The sequence below is a fragment of the Ambystoma mexicanum genome, chromosome 7q (assembly GCF_040938575.1).
Source record: "Ambystoma mexicanum isolate Mex_15411 chromosome 7q, UKY_AmexF1_1, whole genome shotgun sequence".
Classification (NCBI taxonomy): domain Eukaryota; kingdom Metazoa; phylum Chordata; class Amphibia; order Caudata; family Ambystomatidae; genus Ambystoma; species Ambystoma mexicanum.
The window spans coordinates 56,199,680-56,223,040 of record NC_090941.1 but is presented as its reverse complement, the minus strand read 5'-3'; the positions used below and the strand labels follow the sequence as shown (position 1 = coordinate 56,223,040).

Genomic DNA, 23,361 nt, shown 5'->3' with positions numbered 1-23,361 from the left:
CTCACCACAAAATAAAGCCAAAGGCGATTGCCATCTTCAGCAAAGTAGATTTAAAAAAGTGCTAGAAGAAAATGGTCTGCCCAGTTCCCACTCCAAAAGAAGGTGACAGGTAACCCTTCAGTAGGAATGTAGTGGGAAAGGAGAACAATGTGCCTACATAATTATAGTTTACTGTGTGAATGAGGGAACATTTAATGAATTTTCATGAATCTCAAACAACCGTCTCATGGCACAGACAGAAAACAAACACAAACTTGTTTACCTTCACTTACCGGATGAATTCCCTCTTTCTATCTCATGTAGATGCGTGGTGGGGGAGAGTTAGCAGTGTTGTGCCAACTGTATTTCAGTGGTTATTCCGTTTTGTATTGTAACCATAAAATCGATTCAACTGAAGTTATTTCTGTTCATTTGTAAGGTTTTTATAAAAGAAGATTAACCACGACTTTGTGTAATACTGTTTTTACTGAATTATTTTTTCATGATATACACTACCAGTAGGCTCGGCAGTCACTATGCCAGGCGGACAGTAACCATAGCAGCAGCAGGGTATATTAATCCAATATATGCAACCGCTGCTTATAGTAGTGACAATAGTACAGAAGAAAGTAAGACTAAAGAACGTGAATACATGTTCAGACTCAGTAAAAGTGAAGCGCGACACGAGAGAAGAGACAAATTGATAGAGATAGAAGAAGTAACCAAGAGACAAAAAGAAGAGAAAGACAAAGACAGTGAAGTGAACATTTTACAGAATGAGTGGATGAGAGGACACTTATTACTCTCAAGTTAGACGGAAAGGGGATCAACGAAGCTAAAGAAGGAGAGGAAGGAGAGAAATGGGAAAGACAGGAAAAAGAATGGAAAGAAGTTTGCAAAGAAGACGAGAAGAAGAAGAGAAGAGGGAGATGAGAAGAAGGGAAGAGGAAGAACAACAGGAAATGAGAATAAGTAGAGGACAAAGGGAAGACGACATAGATCACATCATTAACAGATGTGTAATACCAGTTGAAGAACGAGAATGATGGGAAGAAGAGAGAATGTCGCAACTCCTCCATAGGGGGCTGCATGACATACCTAGAGCACCGACATGGGCTGATGAGTATGAGGCAGAAAGCATAGTGAAAAGGATCAGGGAATTATATAGACAAATGAGGAAAAAGGATGAGACCAAAGGGAGTATCGAAGGATCTCCACCGAGAGAAACAAGGGTACATTGGATGACATAATGATGGACACACAAAGAACGCTGCCCCTAATCATACCAGATCTTGATGATGATGAAATGGATAACAGTTATACCAGTTGGGGTATAATGATGTCAGACCAAGAAAAGGAAGAACATGAGAGAGCACGAGAAGACGGCATGTGTGGCTCCTCGATAGATCTAGATGTATGAAAAGGGGTAAAGTGGTCAGATTTAGAAGAACCAGAAATAAAAACACCAGAGGCTATATCATATCCCAAATGAGCAGAAGGACAGTTGCATAGTGTAGGGGAAATATCCCTGCCTTATGTAAGTAGATTGTGGTCATTGCCAGGATGAAAAGAACAGTGAAACTAGCCCTACCTGGAAGACAAGAAGTGTAGGTGGGTTGGATTATAAAACAGGGTTTACACAATTCTCGTTATTAGAGAAAGGCGGACAACCACAATAGATGGCTGCAGATGGATAATGATAATTTAAATTGCAAGTTGCCTAGTTTGACCACAGGAGCAGGTAAGTGAATTTATGAGTTAGAAGGAATGACAGTGGGAATGACATTAGCAGTGGGTGACCTGAAATCCCTAGTAGCAGCTATCTTAGGGCAGAGGGCTCATGACATTTAAAGCTGGGTGGGGTATGCGAGTGTGACAGCAAAAAACTTTACGCATGATGAAGCGGCATTTAATAATTGCAGAGCAGACCATATGGAGGGCAGTTAGAGTACAGTATACTGATGCATCAGATATGGGCACAATTATGACAAGGAAAATGGGAGAGAATGAAGCTTCTGTTGCTTATGTTCAGTAGATTCAAGAATGTCGGTGTCTTAAGCGAGAGAACCATAGGATAAGAATATAGCATTATTCTATCATATTTTATGCCAGGGATTGCTTGAGCCAGTGCAAAGGCAGATGAAAGAACAGGTAGTGATGGAAGCGAAGCCATGGCCAGAAATACAGTTGACTATTATACATCATTGTCTATTTCTGCAAGAGAAGAATAAGAAAAAAAGAGTTACAGCCTACACAGCCAATCAATGTAGGGTACCCGGTAGATCAGGGCAGGTACAATTTTTGGCCACGTGGTAGAGGGAATGGAACAAGAGGACGAGGAGGCAGATTTCAAAACCCTCGAGGGGAGGAGGATTTAATGGAGGACAGCCACAACAGTGCTGTAATTGTAGAAGAATGGAACATATGTCCCACACAAGTACAAGTAGAGATGGCATGTGGTAGAACTGCCAACCTCCAAGAGGGGGGATGGGCTATTTTTCACAGTATAGTACAGAACCACCGGAGTATTATGCCCAAGATCACACGCAGTATCAGATGCATCGGCCACAAATGCATCAAACGCAGCAGGTTCTGCTGCAATAACAGTCACCAAAACAGCAACCACAGCAAGCACCTATACAAACACAAGTACAGACCCAACAGTATACTCCAACATAACAGGCAATGATGCCACAATGGAATACGAATACAGGAGCCCCGCAAACAACTACGTCCTTGATAGGGAGTGTGAAAGTGTTGTGAGGAAATCCTTTTAGGGGTACAGAGATGAATTTATATCCACAATAGGAAAGCCCACAGAGCGACCTCATGTATTCAGTACTATATGTGATACCGGACCCCCAAGAGGAACTGAGAGTCAGGGTAGTGATAGGAGCCAAGACATCTCTCTTTTCTTGTAGACACAAGAGCAACTTGTCCCTGTGCTTGAGAGGGAAAGTACCCAATGTCTGGTCTCACCCTGAATGCACAGGGATTCTCTGGGGCTTTGAGTTTAGTTTCTGTTACTGATGAGTTACCAATTTCAATAGAACATGACATCTCTATGCCACTATTGTATTCTCGCCAGATACTAGTTAACATATTAGGACGTGACTTGATGACAAAACTTAACATGAAAACGGGCCTCATTATGAGGTGGGAGGTAAGGGATTACCGGTACCGGTAAACTCTTACCGCCCTATTACGAGTTCCCTTTGCGGGTCCTCCCTTAATGCCTGGTTTTACCAGGCGTTAAGGACGGGACCCGCAAAGGGACTTTGGTGCTAATAACGGTACCGCAATTTGCGGTACCGTTATTAGCGCCTTCCCCATTCCCATTGAGCCCTATGTGGGCTCAAATGGGAATGGGGAAGGGCCCTGGTGAATGGGGAATTAACGCCCCCGCCAACCATGGAATGAAGGGCGTTAATAAGCGGCATTAACCAGGGCGGAGTCGGTAAGGATTTGGAGGCAGCCATGGCGCTAATAGCGCCATGACTACCTCCAAACTCCGAATGAGGCCCAATATCTTTTACTGACAAAGGGATATGTTCCACTCCCTGAATACATTATATGAATGTTAGAGAATTCATACAACCATTTACAGGACAAAAAGAATTGTGAGGTGTAACCTTAGAAAGTATTTTTGTATGGAGCAAACATTTTGTTGACATGGCTTCCTGGACTGCTAGGTAAATTGCTGACAATACATAATGATTTTTTGTTTAGGCCAGAAATACCAAGTGATGACGAGGAAGGACAGGTTATTCCCATAGAACTAGAGGCAGCAATAGTAAGAGAGAAAAGAGTGATTGTTCATGGGACGGATGATGAAGGAAGAGCATGGAGTACAGTAATAGCTCTTGACAAAGGGTATGGATTAACACATTTGACAGGTGAGGAGTTTTTCAGAGATGAGTATTCAGATGATGAAATGGTATTTTTCATAAGCCTTACCCATAAAAGTTGAGAGTAGGGAAATACCACAGAGAATGGCATTGATAAAAAACAAACCATCATTTTCCCAGGAAGATTTAGAAAAGGTGCCAAGCATCTTATGGACCAATAATCCATATGACGTGGTTCTATTGAGTGGAGCAGGTGGAGTCCAAATCAAACCTAAACCAGGAGCAGTTTTACCACGAGCAAAACAGTACCCCATGTACAGAGAAGCAGATGAAGGTATATTTGAGACAATTTCTGCATTAGAACAGCAGGGAATACTGGTACCGTCAGACTCCAAATGTAAGACAGCTCTCTACCCAGTAAAGAAATCAATGGGGGGGGCCATGGAGATTTATTCCCCCAAACAATATTTTCAAAGCAGAGTTTCATCTGGTTCTGAAACCAGCTACGATATTATGCAACATCCCAGCCAAAGGCAAATATTTCACAGTAGTAGATTTATAGAACGCCTTCTTCTCAATTCCACTTCATGAGGACTCCCAAGATTTGACTTCTTTTCATATAGAAATGAGCAGTAGAAACATACAAGATTACCACAATGGTACTGCGAGTCCCCCATCAATCATTAATAGGGTTCTTCAGATGGACCTAGGTAATGTACAACTTGAGAGCACAATAATTCAGTGTGTGGATAACATATTAGTGTACAGCGAGACAGAAGATAAAGGCAGAGAACATTCAGTCCAGCTAATGACAGTATTGGAATAAAAAGGGCACAAAGTAAACTAAGAGAAGCTACAGTATTGTCAGGAAAAGGTCATGTACACAGTACAGCTAATCTCTCAAGAGTGGGGAAAAGTGACACCAGAAAGAGCAGAAGCTATCATGAAAGCTCTAAGACCTAAAACAGTGAGAGAAATGAAGGAATTTGTAGGCCTATGTAATTATTGTAGGGAATGGGTTTTTGATTACAGCACATATATTAGACTACTTTTGAAAGGGCTTAAAGTAGCACAAATAGGTAAATGTGACAACATGGACAGATGATATGACACAAGGATTTGAAGAGTTGAAAAGGGCAATTTGTACAGCCTCTGTGTTATTGGTATACCAGATTTTAACAAAGAGTTTCTTTTTTTCTTTTTTGTCATTTATTCAGGGAAATCCTGAATTTTATCAAAGTTTTGATTGCCGATTGTATAGTCCCAATCTCAAATTTCGCAATGGTTCTTCCTACAGATCTACCGATACCTCTGAGCTGGTCAGACAGAACCCTGTTTTTGCTCGACATGCAGGGCCATTTCGGATCTCTAAGTAGGCGATGGAATGGAAGATGCCTCGTTGATCTGCCGGAATGCTAGTTTGATTAAATTCACCATGGACACTGTCCATCTGGTAGTTTCTCCAGATATAAGTCTGTTCCATAGGTCGTCTTCTTGCTACATCCACAGATTCGAAATCAGAGGTAAGAGGTAGGTAGATCTGTTTTGTTTGGTGTTGGGGCAGACTATTACCAAGTGTTTTAGGGTTTCCGCCACCGCCGTCTTTTTGCATAGACGGCATCCCTGTTTGCCTGTAGAACCCCGGATGGTTACAATTTCCTGAGTTAGCAGCAAATTTAATCTTGCTTTCATAAAAAGAATTCTTTTCCTTTTTTCCGGAAATTTGGCGCAGTAATTTAGCAGCTTTTTCAATTTGTTAAACGTAGGGGGAAGATGGATTAAGAGTTTGTTTTCTACTGCTTTCTCAATCGTATGAATCCAGTCCATTTCTTCCATTTTTTGTTTAATTCTGTCCGGATTTTCTTTTAGCTCTATTTCTCTGCATACTATTTTTGGAAAGCTTTTCTTTTCTGTTTTCGACCCACTTATTAAGAGCTTTGCATTTACCGTTTTCAAGTTCTTCTTTGATGATGTTGTATGCGGGTAGCGAGTCTGCCAGGATTATTTTTCTGTAAAATCTCATGGGGCTTTGGTCAACCATAGATGCGAGGGCTACTAGACCCAGTTCTCTTCGAATGGAAGCCATTGATGTTAACTTCGGTACACCGAGGACAGCTTACCAGACCAGACCCTCTGACTTGTTCCAAATCGTCTGAGGGATAGCCAGTGAGGCTTCCATTCTGTACGCCAGCGCTGGTACCACTTTTGTCTAATAGAAGTTAATTGCCGGAATTAATGAAAACTTCCAGAACTTCTTGTCTACAGTTCTCATTGCAGATGTTAATCTTTTGGCTTTGTCCCAGAGCATGTCTTGCATTGCCATATCCGTTCGTGAGCTGTCGATTTGGACTCCAAGGTATCTAATGTTTTTTACCGTTTCAATCTTGATGTTATAGAGGAACCAGGACTGCTGTTTCGATTGTTTCTTTGGCAGTTTCACGATTATCATAACTTTTTTTTTTTTTTATTTCAAGGTGGTTTTCGTCAATGTATCTTGACAGGTTAGTTAATTTACGCTGCAAACCAATTTTCGTCTGATCAATCAGGATCACATCGTCCGCGTACAGAAGTCGCGGGATGATGGTTTATCCTATTTTTGGCAGAAAGGTCCTGATATTTGCTTCAGAGTGTTGGAAGTCTCCCAAGAACGCAATAAATAGGGCTGGAGCCAGGGGACAACCCTGTTTAACCCCTCTTTTGACCTTGTTTTTCTCTGACAATGTTCCTAGACGGTTTAGCGTAACTCTTATGGTGGTTTGTGAGTGAAGTGCTTTGAGTGGGTCGAGTACCGCTTGGGGGCAGTTCCAGGTTTCAAGTTTCGACGACAACCTGTTCCGGTCTATTTTAGCGAAAGCTTTTGACGGGTCAAAGAATGCTAAATAGACCTTAGGTGCCCCTTCCTTAACTTTTGCTTTCAGGATATTGATTATCAAGATGTTAATTGATGTAGTGCCATTTTTTTTGAAAACCCGTTTGGAGATTATCATTGCAAGGACACATTTTTTCCCAGGTTCTGAAATGGTCCAGCAGGAGTGAAGCAAAAATGTTTCCTAAAATATCAAGGAGTGCAATCGGCCTATAGCTTTCAGGGTCTTCCATGCTGCCCTTCTTATATATCGGGACAATGACGGCTTTCTGCCATGTCTCTGGAATTTGGTGTTTTCTTTCACATTCCCTGAAAATCTTGCCGATCACTTCCGACCACATTAGGGAATTGTTTGAGATAAATATTTGTCAGACCATCAGGCCCTGGAGCCCTGGATATTTTAAGGTTCCTGATTTTTGTTTCAATGTCTTTGGGGTTGGACACGTCCACCCTGGTTGGATTAGAATTGCACTCTGTCGCACGAGGAGTTTCCTTTGGCTCGTCAAATTCAGTCGTAAAGTACTTTGTCCATTTAGCTTCCGAGACTGCATTGCTCGGCATCGTACTCGGTGCATTATTAGCATTTTTTATCAACAACCAGAATTCGCTCGATTTGTTGGTTGCCAAACTTTTCATCATTTCTTCCGCGTCCTGTTGATATTGAGCTGCTCTTTGTTGTTTCTGCCAGCCGTCATACCTTTTTCTTTCTAGCTGCCAATTCGCCCAGTCTTCTTTGGCATTTTTTTCTTTGCCCTTCTTCTTAATTGTCGACCCACTTTCCTTTGCTCCACCAAAGCTTTGTTGTAAGCTTATATACCTTAATGATGTGGCTCTCTTCATTATCTGCAAAACTGTTGGTCGATTTAGTATTAGATAATCTTTTTTGGAATCTAATTGTTCAAGCTTGAATAGGCGGGTCTCTTTGTTCCTTTTGGATTACCTTTTCTCCACTTCTCTCGTTGAAATCGGGTGCCCGGGGCTGCCTCTGTCTTGTCCTTGCGCTTGAAACTGTCTGGTGGTCCTCTTTCAGATGGCCATGGTTGCTCTGGTGGACATTCCCCTTTTTCATCACTGTCAAGGTGTGATGAGCATTGTCAAGTTGTTCTTTCTCTTTGCTTGTTTTTTTTGCTTCTCCAAAGACTTTTTTTTGGGTGTTCAGTTCAGTTTTTTTGTGAGTCCTTATGTCAACTACCTTCATCTCTGTGGGTTTTTTTCCCAGTGTTGTGATAGATTTATTAGGGCAGCGTCAGTCATGAAGTCTTCCACTGTTCTTGGTGATCTGATGTAAGGGAGTCAGCTGGAAGTTCTTCATCAAGGATTTGGATCTCCTCTTCATGAGAGCCTGTTTTCTTGAGTTTTAGAACTGGTTGTTCCATTGGCGTCTTGGGTCCGTCGGATGACTTCTTGCTTCTGGTAGTTAACATGTCTTTTTTTTGTTTTGAAGTAGGTTATCTTGATATAACTCTGGGGCTATAGCCAGTGTTGTGGTTTCCCTGTTCACCATCTGAGACCGTGCTTTGTGCGGTTTATGTGACAGCGAAGACTGAGGTGTTGTAAGTTTTCTAGTCAATTGTTCCATGCTTTCGATCTTTCTTTCTAGGGCTTCAATTTTACTTTCTCAGGTTTTTTGGTGCATACTTTTCTGATCCTCCACAGCCGTTATGTAGCTTTCTACGTGTGACATTTTTGTTATCATGTTTGTGAGAATTGCTGTGTTATCTTGAATCTGCTCTTTTATGGCTTCGTATAGGAACGGAGCTAATACAATGGACATTACGGACATGATTGCTATCATGTCTGGCTTTTTGTTAGGAGAATCTTTCTGCATAGCTGCAGCTATGTCACTTAAACTGCAATTTTTAGGGAAGGATTGAATTCTCTTGGTTCTCCTTGGAATGGCTAGGATGTCCATTGCAGAATGCTCCATCGGGGAGCTTAGATCCTGGTCTGTCACTGTTCGACCAGCTGAGGATCTTTGGTTCGTTTGAGAGGAGTCTCGCCGACATCCGTCCCCATCCAAGGTCTTTGGAGGGGGCGTTCTTAGCAGACAGGTCGCCAGGTGGGGCTTTGTCCATGCAAGCCGATGCTCTATTTCTCCCACGGCAATTTCCCACCGTTGTGCCTCCTGGAGTGTTTGAATGGGAAGTGTCAGATCCCTCCTTGCCTCCACCCCGCTAGCTTTTGTATCGGCTGGGTTCATCTGCAAGTCCTTTTTAATTATTTTAAGTATGTCATTAGGTGCTGTGGCCTCGGGGACGATGTTATTTTCTGTTGGACCGGGAGCCGGTTGCCCTCCCTCCCTTTTGTTTTTTGGGGTTGTGCTTTCTTCCATGCTGCTTTTGTTCAAATTTACTGACTGTTGGATCTCTTCCTCGGCCGGTTTTGCTGTAGGTGCCCAGATTGGGTTCGTTTTCCTCAGTTTTGACCCTGGCGGATTTTCTTGTGCCACTTCAAGCATCGCTGCGTCTGAAACTTCGGTCTCCGCTGTCAACTTTCTTTTGTATTGCTGGGTAAAAAAGGCCTTTAGGGGGCACGATAGTAGTGGGTTAGGCAGGTTTTTAAGTGCGGTTCCTCTCCTTGTAATCACCTTTACTCCATCGTTGCCTTTGTCTTTCAACTCCTTTGTCGGCAGTTTATTTGTTGGATTCAATTTATGCTTTGGTGGTATCGGCCCCTTTTTTGTATTGGTTCTTTTTTTCTTTGTTTATTAGCTGCTAACTTTAGTTGCTCCCCCTCTGTTTCCTTGTTGGAGTCTTCTGGTTCGCTGGCTGAGTTGCACACTGAAGTTTTGTCTCCATCTTCCGACACACCATCATTCTCACTTTCTGCGTTTGATTCACTTGTAGAGATCTCAATGATCTTTTTGTTGCCCTTATCGGGCTTTCTCTCGCCAGCTGCTGATTTAACCCCATTGAGTGAGTAGGGGTCTTGGCACTTGTTGGCGGAGTGAATCAGTGCCTTGGTTTTTATAATCTTCTGCACAAAGTACATGTTGTTTGTTGAGGCAAGAGGCATCGTTGTTAAATTTTTTACGTTGTTTTGGAAATGTGGAATTTCCATGTTTTCCAATTCTTCACCCCATTTTTTGCTCCTTAGCTGCCCCTCCTCACGCAGACCCAGCAGATGTGGGCTCGCTACTGGGCTCTTTTCTCCACCCACGGTAATCGGTTTGGTGGGGGGGGTCCCGTCACTCGGGGCTTCCTTTTCCCTTCACACGAGCGGGGCCGCAACGGTGGAAGCGCTATCCCCGTTCCGCACCTCCCAGGGTTCATCTCCTGTGGTCCCACCTCTCAACCCCTCCCCACCACCGAGGTCCCGCTTGGGTCCCAGCGAGGGCCGTCCTCTGACAGCCTTTGCACTGGATCCACTCGCCCCGTAGGCGGTTGGTGGACTACACACGGCAGAGGGGGTGGAAGAGGGGCGAGGCCTTCTTTCCTCTACGCCGCTTTCCTCTGCGGTGCTGCTCTCCTTGCGCTCGCGGTCGCCGGCCTCCACGAGTGCTCCAGTTCCCGGATCACGAGGCCCTTACCCCGGCGGTGTTGGAGACATGGGGGAAACCAACCACAGGACTTTCGCCAATGGCAACCATACAGGTAACGGAGCTAGTTCTTGTTTCTTACCCCTGACTCCCTGGAGCACTTCATTTCGTACATCCGCTCCTTCCAGGGATCCTTCCAGGTTCGTTGCTTCGGTAGTTCTTTTAATAGACGGTGGTCTGATGGTCGATCCCACCTCACTCTTCTCATTTCTACCTTGCGGGGTAGGCTTTGGCATGGCTTTCCCTTTGGCCACAATTGGCCACACTTCCGGCTCCATTGAGCTCTTGCTTCGCTGCAGACTGGCTCCCCACCTCGGCTCACCAGCTCCGCTCACCGCTCTGCGGTGTGTTGGGTCAAATATAGGTACTTCCTGCACAATGAAGTGGATAGGCTGCACACTGCTGGAGACTGGCTCTCCACCTGGGCTCACCAGCTCCGCTCACCGCTCCGCGGTGTGTTGGGTCAAATATAGGTACGTCCTGCACAATGAAGTGGATAGGCTGCACACTGCTGCAGACTGGCTCTCCACCTCGGCTCACCAGCTCCGCAAAGAGTTTTACTTATTCTTGCATTCGAAAGGAGTGATAATGACAGCAGTTCTTACGCAGAAAACAACGCTAGGACACAGACACAAACCATTGACTTATTCTAGACCCAGTATTGAGAGGGCATTGCCCCTGCAAACAAGCATTAGATGCTGGTGCTTTTGCAATTGAAAAGACTGCCAGTATTAGACTGGGGTACTCAATGATGTTATTTGTCGAAAATTCCCTATTTGCCATTTTGGAGAAACCGAAAAGCACATTGACTACACAAAGAGCGTCAGGAAATGAGGTGATTATTTCAAACCCAGCGATAAAAATTGTTAGATGTAAAGTAGTGAATCCAGCGACATTCATAGCACAACCAGTAGGAAAGGAGTACTATGTACATGATTGCGCAATGTATACTGAGGGCCTCATAATGAGTTGGGCAGTTACCCGGCGGTAATACCGCTGGAATATCGCACAATGCTAATAGCTCTACCGCAACTCAGTGTGCCACAATTACGCCGGATCGTGAGTTGCTGAGGCCAGCAAATCCCCATTCCCCATTGGGTCCACATGACCCAATGGGGTTGGGGAGCACTATTACCGCTGGCAGTAATTGCAGCAGCAGTAATAGCGCCAAAAACAGCCCAAAATAGCACAAAAATTGGCATTTTTACCTCCAGCAACCAACTGGAGGTGAAATGCCATTTTCTGCCCAACTCATGATTTGGCCAGCTCTTAAATGCAGCAGGAATACCGCCACATTTGTGCTGGATCAGATTCACTATCCTGTGCATACAACCAGAGAGAATCTTGCTGCCATGATCGCAGAAGACTGGTTTTTGCCAAATTTGTTAGGACACATTGCACAGTTTATTGTGAATTGCATTGTGAATTGAATTATCTGCCAGAAATGTACAGCAGGGCATACCTTTGAACAGTGAGAGGAACAATACCCCAGCCAGCGGTCCTTTTCTGCATCTGCATATAGATAATGTGGATATGTTGCAGACATGCAATGGCTACAGATATATGCTAGTAGTAGTGTGTCCTTTTTCCTGATGGATTGAGGCAGATCCATGCATGCACCCCGATGCCACATGTGCTGCCAAGTTTCTCAGATATGAGGTGCTTGTCTAGATGGGCCGCATTTTATAAATGAGAGGTTCATAAAAATTACTCTACTTTTAGGCATAAAGCATACACTTTCATCTGCTTATCACCCATGGGCAAATGGTATTTGCAAGCATTTAAACAGACTACTTAAATAGAGGATAACTAAAATAAAAATCACTTTGAAGAAGGGGTGGCTACATTGCCTACCCATTGCTTTATTTGCCCTGAGAAACCAGCATGGCTCGGAGCACCACTTGACTCCTCATGAGTTGGTAAATGGACGCCATATGAGAGTAACACTTGATCCTCCCCCTCGAATAGAAACTGATCCCCATAGATTAGCAAAAATATTAGGGGATGAGATGCATGATTATTTAACAAATATGACTGCTAGTGTTTCTTTTATTTCTCAACAGATCATAAATTGGAGGGAACGGTCAAAGAAGTGTGAAGAAGACAGCCAAATGATCAACCCTATTGAACTGTTAATGCCACCTAGTTTTTATCCAGGGGACATGGTGCTTGTTAAGAGTTTTGTTTGCACTTGGAATAAGCCCCACTTTGAAGGACCGTACTAGTAAAGGAGGTCACCCCCTCTGCCATGAAGCTCCAAGGAAGATGAGCCTGGCTGCTTCTGAATGATGTAAAGCCTTACCAAGGAGAGACCCTTTACCACTCTGGCACCCATTGACATTGAAGCAAGAGAAGAAGTTCTGTGAATGCAGACCCAATCGCCTACCAAGAGCCAACAAGAATCATCAACAACAACAAAAAATCAAACTCTTGATTATTTCCATATTTAAAGGGGAACAAACACACTTTCCAGTGTACAACAGAACTATTCCTGTTATGTTAAAGAGACCATTTTGAGCCTTACTACAAGTTTGGCCATCCGGAAATTAAGGTGCCAGTAGCAATGCACCGGCACCCTTACCGGACCACCAAACTGTATGTTTGCTGGTAGGGACACAGAACACCTGGCAGGTCTGACCTGCCGGGAGTTCAGGTTTCTTTTATTTTTAAACAGATCAAAAATCAGAGGAAAGGGTCAAAGAAGATTGAAGAAGACAGCCAAATGATCCACCCTATAGAACTGTTAATGCCACCTAGTTTATATCCAGGGGAGCAGGTGCTTGTTAAGAGTTTTGTTTGCACTTGGAATGAGCCCCACTTTTAAAGACCGTACCTAGTAGAGGGGGGTCAACCCCTCTGCTGTGAAGCTCCAAGGAAGATGAGCCTGGCTGCATCTGAATGACATAAAGCCTTACAAAAGAGAGACCCTCACCCCTCTTGCACCCATTGACAGTGAAGCAAGAGAAGAAGATCTGCGAATGCAGACCCAATCGGCTACCAAGAAAAAACAAGAATCATCAAAATAAAAACAATTCAAACTTTTGATTATTCACAAATTTAAAGTGGAACAAACCATTTTTCCAGTGTACATCAGAACTATTCCTGTTAGGTTAAAGAGACAATTTGGGCCTCATTACAAGTTTGGCAGTCTGGAAATTATGGTGCTGGTAGCAACGTACCAGCACACTTTCCGGAAAGCCAAACTGGAAGTTTGCTGGAAGGGGCACGGAAATTCTAGCAGGCCTGACCTGCCAGAAGTTCAAGTCCCTACCGGAATGCTTTCCCTGAAGGTTTCCCATTCCCATGGAGTTCTATGGACTCCATTGGAATGGGAAATAACCATTCCACTGCCTATGATATCCCGGTAGCACAAGGATGTCAGGTGCTGGAAACAGTGTTACGGAGTTGGCAGCAACCCACCGGCTACCGACGGGTTGTACTGTCAACCTCGTAATGAGGCCCAATGTCTTGAAAACCGAAAAAGAAGAGCACACAACACTTTATCTTGCCTATAATGTTACACATGTTCTTGTATGTTGTTTTCACTTATATACATCAATCCTATCCAGCTCTAGTGAGACAAAATGTGATATTATCACCTTTTTGGAAATCCTAAAACAGCCCCTACTATTAAAAGGATCATTATTGCAATTCTAATACAATTTCTGTCATAAAAAAGTGTGATTATTATAAAGGATAACAGGAATTACATTTTGATAAAAGAGAATGGAAATTTTCCAGTTCGTAAAATATATAATGTTTGCAAGAACATTGATGATCTGTTTTGCAATATTTCTTGTAACTACATTTTGTACAATATGTTGTCTTTATTTCCTTATTATTATAGCATTTTGTCAAGTAATGTTTTACCATATAGATGAAGTGTCCAACAATGGCCCTCATTACAACTCAGGCGTTAAGGGTTTAACGGCGCAGTCGGCGCCGTTAACCCTTAACGCCTGATTACAAGTGTCCCTTTGCGGGTTGGTGTTTAACGCCTGCTTTTAGCATGCGTTAAAAATCCAGCCCGCAAAGGGACTTTGGAGCTAATTACAGCACCGTAATTTACGGTGCCGTAATTAGGGCCTTCCCCATTCCCATTATGCCCTATGGGGGCAAAAATGGGAATGGGGAAGGGCAAATGGTGAATAGGGAATTACCGCCCCACTCACCTTGGAATGGGGCGGTAATTCCGCCATCCACCATGGCGGAATAGTAACCTTAGCGGCATGGACCATGGTGCTAATAGCACCATGGTCCTCCGCCAAGATTGTAATGAGGGCCAATGAGACATCTATTTCTATCCTTAACAAAAGCACAAGTGATATTTTCCCTGATATTTACAAATGTACTGACTTTAGAGAGATGCTGGAGAAGTTCATGGGGATATAAATGCATACTTTGATACCTCAGCCCATTTAAAGAATAACATATGGTAGCAGCACATGAAGGACGTGGGGAGAGAACATCAGATGAGAGCTGCTATGTATGTTCTCTCATCCCTTATGCCATGAGCAGAGCCAGAACATTTATAGAAAGAGAAATACAGCATGCATGACAGGAGGATAATTTTAGGAAGATGGGCAACCCTACGATGGATGTCAAAAAGAACATTCCCATATGAAGATGCAGAAAATGGTAAAAGACCCAGGTGGAAAAGCAGAATGCTCCTGTACTCATTCAGAGGTCTGACTGGAGAACAGATGAGTATTGTTGAACAAAAGAGACTGGATAGTTCAGACACATGGGAAACATCAGGATTACCAGGATGCTGCGAGAGACCTCAGCTATTGGCATATGGACAATTAGCCACCAGTACAGGATGGGAAGAAGGAATGTTAGGATGCAGTGCATACTTATTGATGACAGCAGCAGTACAGATAGTGCAAATAGTGAATGATGAATGCCTTAAGGAATCGGCCAAGTATTTGAAATTATTAACATGGGTTGATAATGAAGCAGGGCCCGTGTGTGTACTGCCAATGAAGAATGCGAGACTGTATTTTGGAAACAGTGGTTTGACCAAAGTTGGAGTAAAGCAAAAGATGCAAGCAAATAATTGATGTGCCGGGAAAGAATGGAGGAACTGCCATGCTAATGGACCACTATTGGGCCTGTGGATTCAAAACTTATATTAAGCTACCTGAAAATTGGGAAGGAGGATGTTCCTTACTGGTAATACATGTTCCTGCATTGGGAATCCCCCAAAGTGATCTCCACATCACCAATTTCCTAAAATGGAGGCACACCAAAGGAAAAGGAGGTCGCTCAACCTCATCCGACAGAAGAGGGAGAACTATTCTTTGGCAAAATTGATAGAAGTTTATCATGACATCCCAGATGAGCCCAAATTTCTCAGTAGGACGGCAGTGATATTTACAGATATATTTATGCCAGAATTCAAACTGCAGTGAATGTCAAGTGGTTACAAATCACCAAATGGGTTCTGCTACAAACAATCAACACGACAATAAAATGATTTAATGCGATTAGACAAGAATTGAGTGCCATCAGACTCATGACTCTCTAGAACCGGTATGTTCTGGACTTAATTACAGCAATGGAAGGTGGCCTGTGTGCCAAGATTGGGCATTCTTACTGAATTTACACAACTGCCAATGGTCGAGAACCATGACAGAAGCAATAACTACTCTGTCGACTACATACAAAAATGGTGGATGACGTAGATGAGACCAAAGATGAAGATTGGTTTTTATCTCTAGTCTTGTTGGTTCCAACTTGGAAAGCCTTCAAATTATTGGGAGCAATACTAGTGTTGGTGTTGCTAGGATTCTTTCTTAGAAGAATATTCATAGGACAATGCAAGAAGACAGTAAAGTAAGCTATTGAGATGAAGATGATGAACGATGTGAATGCTATGATGACGAGCACACACAGACTGAAAACACAGACTGAGCACCTGAAAGGAAGTACCTTGGCACCCCCAGGAACAAAGTTCTATTATCCCAATGATCATAAGAACTATATGGGATGTTGGGTGTTCTGTCAGTCAACTGGGAAGTGTTTTCATATGACCTGGCGTGTGGATGTACATATGAAGAATGCAGCTGACCTGAGGGGGGTGACAAAAATATGGATTCTGAAGAAATCACTGTGTGAAGAAAAGTTGAAAATTGAGGAGGTGATCAAGGGGGGAATGTAGAGAGGCAGATGTACACGTCATCTATAAAGCCCACCCCCTCACTTCCGTCATACTGGAGGAACAGCAAAAGGACATTGTGCATGACACCTGGCATCATCCCAATACCAAATGAAAGGTACAAGAGAGGTTATGCACTCAGATAACCGTATCAACTGTATCCAGAACTGAGGCAGTAGACATGAGTCTGCAGACACCACTGGTCATAGTAGAACTATAAGTAAAGTCGGACAGAAGAGAAGTGATATCATGAAGAGAGAAGATACATACATGCACCGAATCTGATGTATGAAAGTCCAAAGAATGAAAATGTAATTGAAGAAACGAAGTAAACATATGTTCAAATATGAAGAAAATCATATACATGAAAAAGATAAGTGACAAGAGATGTAATTGATGTACATGTGCAGAAATGCAAGGTAGATGTGACAACGTAGAAGCTTGCCAAAGTAGGAAATATAACAAGAGTAAAGCAGCCATGTTGAGAAAATGGCTGTCGGCATCGTATAATGGTAAGCAAGAAATCTCAAGGAGAAAGACCAAGGCTGCAGAGGTGACAGACACCGGATTATAGGTTAATGCTAGAACAAAGGGTATTTGCGTGGCTCAGGATCAAGGATGCCATAGCAAGAAGCAACTGCAAAGAATAAAAGGAGTCGAAGAGGATAAGCCATGTACGTAAGACATATTTCTCTCAAGGTTAAGTAAAGGAGTAAGCATTTGTGAGTGCCAAGTATTGGACAAAGATGCAGAAAGTGCATGGAAGATGGAGCAACTCAGTGTCCAGAGGCCAAGAGGAGTAATAGCACCCAATATAATTGAATCAAGCAGCACTAAATAAAAGGACAGTATGGACAAAATCATGGTCATCTCACATGTGGTTTAAGACCAGGAAACAAGGCCTATTCAAAAAGCTCCATACAAAGATAGCAATGTACCTTCACTTCCTTTAAAGTTCAGACAAAGAGAACAGTCAGCAAGGTCCACTACAGAGAAGAAGCCTTGGCTTCGGGCCTAACTGATGAGAGATGGCAGGCTAATTAGCTAAGAAAAGCAGTTGTCTGACTTTGTTGCCCTGCACCTGGGTTCCGTTGCTTACGTGCTGCTAACGAACCAAATGTGCAAGGTTGGGAGAGAGTGCCAACCAATCATCAGGGCTATGTGATGATGGACTACACATTGTTGCAGAAGCCTACACGCTGCTGCTATTATGCTATAATCTTTATTTTACATAGTTAGAGGGTGTTGAAGCCGTGCCTACCAGATAAGAGGGCAGCCAATGATGTTACGAACACTTGTGAACACTATAGGTATATATGTCAATATTTAGGTACAACAATAGTGATATAACTTTGGTCCAGGGAAATGGGCCTGTGACAAAGATGACTGTCTACTCTGATTTGCATAATGAGGTCTGCAACATGGACAAAGCCCATGCACCAGGTATTGTGAACCCTGGCCATGGTCACGTTATGGGGGTATAGTTGACACTGGACCAGGATGCAGGCTAGATGCAGTGGATAATGAAGGTGGTTTGGTGGGGCTGGGGTCATGGCCGAGCCTCCTGCCCTAGAACTTCAACCATGACTTGCATCCCCAGCATGCACTGCTGAAAATGACACTATGCGCTGCAAAAAATATATTTGTTAAATAAGTGTTATGCTCCTGTCGCCTATTTTAGAAAAGGAATTAATAATAATTTATATACAGTGCTGGAACACCATACAACATTTTCAGTTGTAAAAACGATTGAAATTCAGTGAAAACACATTGTTAAAGGGACGTTATGGTTAAGTTCCCCTAATAAAACCTACGCAATTCAATGAAAGAACATTGTTAAAGGAAGATTATGGCAGCAGGGCAAAATGTAAAAATGAAACTAATGTACCAGTTATGGTAAACTATGCAGCCCGAATTCATACTACCGCCATGCTCTGGTCAGGCTAACACCCAGAAAATCAAAGATGTCGTCACAAATGGCATCATTGATGACATCGCTGATGACATCTCATTGCCTGGGAAGTTGTTTTGTTCAGTGACAGTAAGAATTTTAAGCAGGGCACTTCATCTGGTCATACTGCACTGAAAACATGATATGCATATTCTAAAGGTGTTGTATATGTAGACCTTAACTTTGTGTTAGATTCTTAAGTTATTTTTCTTAGGGGTTGGCCTTAGCTTATGGTGCACATGCATGGAACAATAGGCAGGCCCCAGGCAAATAATACACATTTTATACATGAGGATGGACTCTTATCTTAGTTTCATTTTCTGGTCATAGTATATATTTCCTCCTTACTAGGGTTTCCCATTATGTGTCTTAGATTTGTATGCATTGATGCTCTACATAGACATCTTCCCCGCTCTTGACATAGCTATCTTACTCGTGCTTATTAGTATTACTATAGCCACCTCTCCTCTCTCTTTCTCCCTCTCTCCTTCTTGCTCCATCTGTATATATTCTTTCTAGCTATCTCTTTCTTAATCTCAATCTATTTCTGTACCTCATTTTTATTTCCCACCACCTTCTTTCTAAAGCTCCTTCGCTTGGCTTTCCCTTGCCTCCTCATTTCCTCCCCCACTTCCTCTTACTCTTACTCTACTGCCTAACCACGCTATCTACCTGCTATCTGCTAAACCATCCATCGGTCCATCTATTTGCCTAACTCTCTCCTTCCCCTTCTCTCACAATTCTGTTGCATCCTACCAAACACCTTACGCAGGTCCCGCCATGCCTCACAATGCATTACTTACCACTTAATGACATTCTTTAAACTTCCTTTGTACAGCTGTCCTTCCCGTGTTGATAATGCTAGTTCCACCATCAAATTCTTGGTGCTGAAAAGTCAAAATATCGACATTGCAGTGCTTAGTTCACCTGATGCCAGCTGGCTGCTTCACAGTGTGCTTTACACTTAGATGATAGAGCTCTCTCGCATTATTCATCCAAGATGTCTGACCTACAGAAATTTCAATAGGCATTTCATACGTCTACTTTGGAATACCTGTAATTATTGCATACCTTACAAAGATGAGCTGGGTTTCACTATGTCACTGCATCAGGAACTACACACTTTGCAGTTTATAAAATGGTGAGGGAACATGGGAGACGTAGTCCAAACAATTCTGTCGAGCTGCAGGTAGGTGATCCCACATGCAAATTCCATGAAGGTATAACCTGGCCAACCAATTATCTGCTTGATCAACAGGCTAATAGGAGTGACCGTGTATAGTGCTGCATATCCGAGCTGATTGGCTCCGAGTTGAGTGAACCATTAGGCTGATATAACTTTGGCCAGAGAGAGTGTGAGTTACGGTTTATCATATGCATGTGTGTTTCTCAATGTAGCAATGAAGGTATTCAATATCTGCAGAAGGTGTGGGATAAGATAATGCTCAGTGGGTTAGTAAAGCTGCAACTAAGCTTGCAGACCACCATGTGGATTATACATACTAAGAGAGGCTGGGCAGAAAGTATTCTTTGAAATCTAATATTTATTCTATGATATCAGGGTACCTGTTAGTAACATCTAGAGACCAACATCAAATTAAAGCACTGGGTAATGAGTCGTTTTCGGGTACTGATATCAGTGTGTGTGAGGAATGGACAGTTGAACAGCTTATCAGAGGCTAAACGACGACTTAATGTGCAAGACTTATTTTTGAAAATCGTGCACCCAATGCTGTTTCTAAAAGATGTGAGCAGCCTCACTGCATTTTTATGTGGGGTAGTCGCCCGAGCTGGGAGGAATTTTACACAGCACATATTTGGGCGACCATTTTGAAGGATGAAAATCTCGACAGTAACAATATAGATCTCGCTTTAGCCACAGCCAAATGCTTCATGTTCCAAATCCTTACTACAATACAACATTGTGAAACCAATCGATCAGATGTCTTTCTACAAGTGTCTCTCATAACCTCGTATCTGACACTGCAGCATTTTCTCAGTAAACTTTTAGGGGGTGGGGGCGCAGGGTTAGGTCATTTTTTCTTTTTAAATTCTCCAAGTAGTTGGTGGTTGGGGGCGGGCGGGGATGTGGAAGAGGGCATCTGGGCTTGCCCTCCATAAAAATGCTGGAACAAAATGTGGGGAAATGACCACAATGGGATGGTCACCTGCACGTTGTACCAGGTCCCGGCCACTGTCTGCGCAGGGCATGGCCGGTTCTACGTCAAGACAATCCGAGATGAACCTCCTGTGTTGCCTCTAGCAGTGGGGCATGACGGGGCACCATATTAACCCTACTAATTTCAAAATAGGGCCCTATTTCAACGAAGGGTAATACTGCAGCAAGTTTGCTTATGTTGCATTAAACCGAGCACGATCCCGCGTGGGAGCCATGACCCTGTAACATCTGACCGACCAGAGGGTCGGAGGTCCCTTTCTCTGAAAAGTGAATTCATCGGTTCACCCCCCTATCAGAGAAGTAATGAAGCCACATTCTGTGTGAAGCTTGTTATTGTTCTGAATAATAATTTGAATTTCTCTTTCAATGACTGTAGGAGCATTAGATATTCTTTGGTATTCAATGAATCACAGATATCCATTAAAGATCCCTGGGCAGTGTTTAGGGATAAAGGAAATAGCAATCTATCACTTGTGGCTTTAAGTACTAGTGATGTTTCAAAGTGTCAGAAAAAGAACATTTATTTTGGGAGGTTGTTGATCCATAAATAATGCATGACCTAATGAAGTCGGAGACTTGAAAATGAAACACCTCAGCTCTGCGTGTTAAAGCATCAGAACGTGTTACCCAAGTGTGAACCATTTGCATCTTCATGATCTCCCAGAAGCACTGGAGCCGATACACGTAGACAGGCACCAGAGGCTCCATTTAGACTTGGGTGAATAATTGAAGCTTTGCCTTTCATTGCAGGAAGGAATGGGGATTGGAGACCTTCCTCCCATCTGCGGTGCTGCAAAGCATGAAAGAGAAGAATATCAAGAAAGCCCTTTCACACCTTGTCAAGGCGAATCAAAACCTGGTTCCTCCAGGTAAAAAGGTAATACATTCCCCTCCTATGTGTTGCATGCGTGGGAAGTCGGTGCAAAGAACATTTCTTCATCTGCATTTTTTCTCAGAAACGCGAATAAACAAATTCTACAATTAGGAAGCGTTCTACAGCTTGTGGCCCCCGAACAGTCCCCTTAAGTGCTAAAGGTTTGTATGTTTGTTCTGATTTCCCACCCGGAAATATTGTAGGCTCCGCCCTCTCCCGCAGTTCATTATGACTCTGCAGAATGAAAGGCTTGAAAATTTACATTTTGCGTCACCATTTAAATCCATTGAGAAGAACTGCTTTTAAAGAGTAACTAAGAAGACAGTGGCCTACAAAGGGCCAATGTCTATGATCAAAATCAAAAACGCTCTCCGAAAGTTTAAACTGCAGGCAATAGTTTTTTAATGGAGTCCAAATAACCAAACAGTCTTTGTCTATGGCAATCTCCTAGCATGCCGCCTTATTTAGATTTCCTCCTTTAAATGGGACATAAAACTGTAAAATTTAATCCGCATGGCATTTTTACCTCAAATTATCATAAATGCATTTTTGAGTATCAGGGTCTTTCGATTTGTTGGCATTTTTGAGATTGAAGGGGTTGCGTATAACAGGGGGTGGGGTTGGCACACTTTGAAGAGTGTTTGCATGGTTATGGAGGTGCACAATGAAGTACCGGCGTTGGGCCCATGATCTCTCCAGTTACCCAATTCCAGGCCCATGGGACACTGAATGCCGCCAGGGACCCTAGGGGTCTTATGGAATTCCCATCAGAAGAATTTTTGCATGAGGATTTCTGATCATTTTTTCCAACCAAACTTGAACCTATCAGCCTCCACCAATATGCGCATGACACACAGATATACCTCAAGATGGACTCCATCAAGGACATCCACAGGCTTGAAACCTTACTCTCACTGATCCAGTCTTGGATGCCCAGTGCATACTTGAATCTCAACCCCGCCAAGACCAAATGCCTACTCCACACCAACAACATCGAACACCCAGACATACAGACCTGGCTATCAACCATGAACCCTGAGGTCTTCACACCCGGGCTCACCTCCTGTGCCAAGTGCCTCAGTTTACACATCAACAAACACCTCCCCTTCAAGACAAATATAGCTAAGAAAACTTGCACAGCTTGGCCTCAGCTCTCCCTCCTGTGGAAAGTCAAGCCCTTTCTCCCTCTGTACTCATAAGGGGTCAAGTGTAGGCATTCTATGCCCACAACCAGTTCCACACAGCTAGTTGCAAATTACAAAACCCTTTCACGGTCAGGTTTTTTCATGGTGCACAGCATGAGATGCAGCTGCAAACCACACTGTGCATGGGTATATTTTTAAGCCTCTGAACCAAAGTAATGTGTGTTCACACCTCTGCAAAGAGTCACATAACACTTTTTTACACAATGAGATTTAAATGGTCCGTCTCTAGGTTGGTGTCAGGCAAGTGTCCATGCAAATCCAATGCAAATCTGGTCCCCATGCAGAAGCCAGCACCTTTTCAGGTATTAATGTATATATGGTGGGGAAGTCAGGCGCCGGTAATTTTGTTAGTCCCCATTTCCATGGAGTCTTGGAGTCTATCACTGTTTATTACATGGCAAACGCCAGCCAAGGAACGCCTTCCCCTACAATGAATGTTGCGCACAATTAACTGCTTTTTATTTTATGTTAGTTAACAACTGATTCTTTTTGAGTAGGTCTCTAACCCGTCTCGCACCCAACCTCCACCAACACCCCGTTTCACAATGGACTAGGAACCATGCTGGTGTGTTTTAATAAGATATTTTATTAATGTATTATTGAATGTAATAGAGGATAATCAAGATACAACAGCCACCAAAATTGAGGCAACACAAATGCAATATCCTATCTAGAGCAACCTGTTTGAAAAAGACTGTTACACTTGCTTTTGTTTTAATGACAAAACAGGAAAATAACAATTTCACACAAAGTTATATCAC

At 43.1% G+C, this 23,361-nt stretch overlaps 1 protein-coding gene across 5 annotated transcripts in view; it reads left to right on the top strand.

Moving 5' to 3' along the window:
• FRMPD4 (FERM and PDZ domain containing 4) overlaps positions 1-23,361 on the top strand; it is a 1,539,383-nt gene that overhangs the window by 1,386,622 nt on the left and 129,400 nt on the right. For all 5 annotated transcript variants that reach the window (XM_069639729.1, XM_069639730.1, XM_069639731.1 and 2 more), the window contains one exon: positions 21,272-21,398. In XM_069639729.1, coding sequence (XP_069495830.1) covers positions 21,272-21,398 — 127 coding nt within the window. The remainder of the gene's footprint in view (positions 1-21,271; positions 21,399-23,361) is intronic.